The 5,477-nt window shown below is 16.5% G+C and overlaps 2 protein-coding genes across 3 annotated transcripts in view; one reads left to right on the forward strand and one right to left on the reverse strand.

The window, feature by feature from the left end:
- Positions 1-1,801, forward strand: part of LOC116186539 (protein RRNAD1-like) — a 2,682-nt gene extending 881 nt beyond the window's left edge. Inside the window, exons 3-6 of the mRNA XM_031514076.1 lie at positions 136-354; positions 443-1,025; positions 1,106-1,240; positions 1,535-1,801. Of these exons, the coding sequence (XP_031369936.1) occupies positions 136-354; positions 443-1,025; positions 1,106-1,240; positions 1,535-1,782 (1,185 nt within the window). The 3' untranslated portion in view covers positions 1,783-1,801. The remainder of the gene's footprint in view (positions 1-135; positions 355-442; positions 1,026-1,105; positions 1,241-1,534) is intronic.
- A 3,099-nt stretch (positions 1,802-4,900) lies between these two features.
- Positions 4,901-5,477, reverse strand: part of LOC102672086 (mediator of RNA polymerase II transcription subunit 8) — a 4,367-nt gene continuing 3,790 nt past the window's right edge. For both annotated transcript variants that reach the window (XM_006623325.2, XM_031514075.1), the window contains 2 exons: positions 5,384-5,477; positions 4,901-5,293 (listed from right to left, as the gene is read on the reverse strand). In XM_006623325.2, the coding sequence (XP_006623388.1) occupies positions 5,217-5,293; positions 5,384-5,477 (171 nt within the window). In that variant the 3' untranslated portion in view covers positions 4,901-5,216. The remainder of the gene's footprint in view (positions 5,294-5,383) is intronic.

Below are 5,477 nucleotides of genomic sequence, written 5' to 3' on the forward strand. Positions count from 1 at the left end.
CAAAGGTTAGTAAATAAATCTAATACTAAAATATATAATAAAATACTAAATATATATGATATATATATTAATATATATATTTAATTATATATATATTTAATATAATATTATAAATAAATTATTTTACTTTTTTAGCCAGAATGGTCAAAGACTTTAAAAACATTTGTTAAAAAGTGTAGATATATTGATCGATTACCAAATATAAACAGTATAATACCAATAATATTACCAAAAAAATTTCAAACAGGTCTTAATCTTAAAAAACAACATGAAATAATGCATTTAGCATACCTAGTACATATGCAATGTGCATCACAAAATATTAAAACTATTATTGATCTTGGTGCAGGTTTGGTAAGATATTTATGTTTATATAATGTTATTATTTATAGAAAATAAAATTTGTATTTTATTTTATATTTATTTTTTTTATATATTATAGGGATATATTTGTCAGTTATTATATTATTTGTATGGATATAAAGTTCTTGGATTAGAAAAAAGCCAAACAAATGTAAATAATGCTCGAAGTAGACAAATAAAAATGTATTCTGATTCATTGGCATATGTTAAATATAGTTGTTGTGATTTAACATATAATTCTGTTGAAATAATAGAAGCTATTTTAAATAATGAATTTCAAGAAAAATCAGATATTTGTTTAATTGGTCTACATGCTTGTGGAGATCTTAGTATATATGCATCAAAAATATTTCGAGATATGAAAATAGCACGTATTTTTATTTTAATTCCTTGTTGTTATCATAAACTTTCAATATCAAAAAGTATAAGAATAAATGCATCAAGTGAAAAACAATACTTTAATAATTTTCCTTTATCTAATCGTTTTAAAACTATTATTAATAATACTAATTTTGATATTGGTATCTTTTTGAGGCAACCTTTTTTACGGCTAGCATGTCAAGAACCAGTAGATAGATGGTATAACATGTCTATTGAAACACATAATAAACATTCTTTCTATGTTCTTGCAAGAGCTGTCCTTCAATTGTATGCAACTAAAAGTATGTATATAATTTCATATTTTTTATTTCAATTAATAACATTAATAATATAAAGTATATATAAAACATAAATGTTTCAGATGGATTTTCTCTTAAGAAATGTACTCAAAAAGGAACAAGAAAATCACAATGTTTAAATTTTGAAACATATATTAATGATGCATTGACTAGGTATATTTTACAACCACAAGAAAAAGAAACATTCAACAAACAAGGTAATATTATACAAGATATAAAGTACATATAAAATATTTTATTAATTATTAAGTATTATATTATTAAGTATATGTATATAAATACTTTATTATATTAAATACTATATCATTATATTTACATTATATCATATTAAAAAATTTTCTATATTTTTATAATTTTATTTTTGTACATTATATATTACAAAAAATATTTTTAAACAATATAAGTTTTGAAAACAAAATTAATAGTTATTTAATATAATAAATAGTTATTTAATATAATAAAATAATATTAAGATATTATCTATTTTTTAGATGTAGAATTCAATCTTGATACACATAAAAAAAATATAATAGAATTATGGAAAAATCATTGTGATAAATTTAAAATTGTAGAAATATATACTGGTTTACAATTGATGTTGCAAGCACCAGCAGAATCACTTGTTTTACAAGACAGATTATGTTGGATGGAAGAAGAAGGTTTAGAAGCAAAAATTATTCCAGTAATGAATAAATATATATCTCCACGAGCATATGCAATTGTATCTCACAAAAAATAATAAATATTTTTATATTTAATNTATTATTATATTTTATATATTATATATTATATAATATACAGATAAGATATGATTAAAATATAATAAATTAAAGACTAATATAATATAAAATATAACAAAAAATACTATGTACAAAAATGAAAAAATGAATAAAATAATATAATATTTAATAAATTCATTCAGATATATAGTAATTAATTACTTTTAATTATTAGAATTTATTACAATTATTATAGAAGATCTTACAACTTTTAGATGTTTATTGCATTATAGTATATAAAGTATATTAATGAAATATATATAAGTACAAATAAAGATCCATTTCAGTTATTTTTGCTTTGTAGCATATAATAATGAAAAGAAGCCTGAACAATTGCAAATATATTAAAATTTTTTTTATGTTTATGTTTTATGTTTTTTTATATTATCATTATTTTTATCTTTTTAATTATGACTTTAATTTATAATTTATAATATTGATTATAATATTCATAATATTTTTGTCCTTAATAATCTTATGAATTTTCTTTGTAAAAACTATAAAAAAAAACTAACAATAGATATTCAATTTTGAAAATAAATATGAAAAAACTAAGATCAAATTATTTTTTTTTATTCTTCAAATTATTCTCATAACATGCAAAATGCAAAAAAGAAAACTATTGATAATCAATTTATAATAAAAATAAAAAATCACTAAGAATAAATATGAAAAAGATATTGTTTCAATTATGCCATATATAGTATTAAAGACAAATAAAAAAAAAATATACTTATATATTATAATATAAAAATATACTTATATTATAAACAAAAAAAGTAAATCAATTTTATTAATAATTGAAAATATATAAATCATTAATAATTTCATTAATTAAACATCAGATTCTAATTAAAAAGTACCTGAAATTTTTGACATAAAAAACATAAAAAAATTGTATGTAAGAAAAAAAATAGAAATGAATAAAAATTAGATGCACTCTCACATATTTTATAATAATTAAGAATTAATATTTATAAAATATTTTCTATTTTATTAATAATTAAAATTAGGAATTTATTCTAAGACCTTAAAATATAAAAATATTGATATATAATATTAATTAAAAATTATTTATTTAATTTATAAGCAGTTTAAGTTTATATTAAATGAAGAGAGACGAAATAGCTAATGATTAAAATATTAAAATATTATTTTACTTTATTTAATGCAAAGTTCAATGACTTATAATTTAATAAATAATTTAATAAATATTTAATAATTATTTTTTTAATTTAATAAATATTTACTTCAATATTTTTGTGTATCATGTATTTTCTTTTAAAAATTAATAAACAGTATTGTTATAAACCTTCTCTGGAAAAAATATTATGTGATTCTTATTATCACTCTTTACTCTTTACATTTATCTAATATAAATTCTATTTCTATTTCTATGCTATATATGATTATGCTGTCATGTGCATAAAACAAGTTTTCCTCCAATTCTCTTAAAATGACAACCTTAATATAATAAATAATATAGGATATTTCACAATTCATAATTGTCATTATGATTTTTTCAGAATTTCAAATAATTCAAAGAAAAAAATTTTAAAAAATTTAAAAAAATTTAAAAAAAAATGAAAAAATTTAGAAGTGAAATTAATAAACGATAATGTTTTCGTGAAAAATTATTTTATTTGGATTAAATTTTATATTTTTCAAACATGTTTTTCAATAAAAAAAAATTTGTAAAAACAGATTAAAAAATACTTAATTAATCAAACTTAAAAATATTAATATTTTTCTCAAAATGCATATTGAATTATTAATTGATATTATTAATTATTAATTGAATTATTAATTAAAAATTAATATTATTTAAATTAATATTTAAAATAAAAGTTTATTAATTAAAAAAATTAATAATTTTAATTTTAATTTATATAATGAAAATTTTTAATTTAATTTTAATATGATTTAATATAATTAAATCATATTATGGCATTTTATTTTATTTAGTATATATATACTGACTAATAATGTAATGTGTACATCTATCGAGTTTTTGTTTCTACTGCTATATAACAAATAAATGCATATATTTTGTTTAATATATATAACTACAATAAAAAAGAAATATTTAACGTTCAATGTTATATATAATATAACATATTATATGTTATATATAATATAATATTAATATATAAAACTATTTATCGAAAATATCCGAAAAAAAATTATTGTCAAAAAAATTGTATTCCTCATCATGTTCTCAGAGTAGATATTAAGATAGATATTAAAGATATTAATATTAAGATGTTATTAAAAAAATAATATATACATCACAGACGTATATAGAATAGTATATAAAATAGAACACATGCAGAATTTAATATATATATAATATAATATATAATATATAATATAATAGTATATATAATATAATATAGTATTATTTTAAACATTTAAATATTTATTAAAAATTTTGAAGAACATTTATAATTTAAGAATTATTTTAAGAATTATTTTGATTTTTAATTATTTTTTAATATGTTTGTAATCAGTAAATTTATTATTTATATTTTCTTTTTTTTATTTATTTTTCTTCTTTAAAAAACAAGTATTTATGTGCGTGAAAAAAATATGTATATATAATACATTTTTTTTATTAAAAAATTCATTTTATTAAAAACATTCCATATAAAGTTTAATTCCAAACAAAATTTCTATGAAAATATTTTCATCCATTGATCCAAAATTTCTGAAAGTCATTTCAAGTATCTGAAAAATCATGATGATTTTTACATTTTATATTTATAAAAATAATGTAACAAATAAATGGGCAAATAAGTATTTATACAGTTAAAAAAGATACAATATAATAATACAAAGTTAATGTATTCTTTTTCATTTATATTTTACAATAAATTATATTTTAATATTTTGTACAATAATCTTTTATAGCTATAAAGCCTTATAGACAATTTGATATAATGGATTAATTTTTTAATTGACTTTTTTCATTTCAAATAACAGATTCTCAAAATTCAATTAGTTTTTGTAAATATAATAATTACTATAAATGATTTTCATTTTAACAGATGAATAATTTTATGTAAGATAGTAACTTATTTTTTTACATGAATTTACTTAAAATATAATTAACATTACATTTATATTTTTAATGTACATTACTATAAATATATATATAAAGTATAAGAGCCAAACCATAATTTGTATAATTTCTATATTTTACAATGTAATGCTGATATTAAAAAGATGATTTTAATTATAATATATATAATTATATATATGTAAATATTTTAAAAATAAAAAGAAACAAATTATTTTAATGTAACTTACTATATATTAAAAAATAATAAATTAAGATGAAAATAATTTTCAATTTGAAAAATATTATATTAAAGTCAATATTTTTATCTATACTTTATCTATATGGATGAATTTGTGGTGCTGCCTTGATATTGGTTTTGATTGTACTTGGAGCTTTAGTCATTTGTCCCACTAAAATATATAAAATATATTAATACTATAAATATAAATTTTAATTATAAAATATTATAAAGATAAATAGATTAAAATGAATTTTTTTACTAGGTGGATTTCCTAATGATCCTTGTCCTGGAGTTTGTTGTTGGTTTCCAGATCTTCCTACTATCATTCCACTAGGTACTGAATTTACACCTGA

This window comes from Apis dorsata, unplaced genomic scaffold (assembly GCF_000469605.1).
Source record: "Apis dorsata unplaced genomic scaffold, Apis dorsata 1.3 scaffold_883, whole genome shotgun sequence".
NCBI classification, from domain to species: Eukaryota; Metazoa; Arthropoda; class Insecta; order Hymenoptera; family Apidae; genus Apis; species Apis dorsata.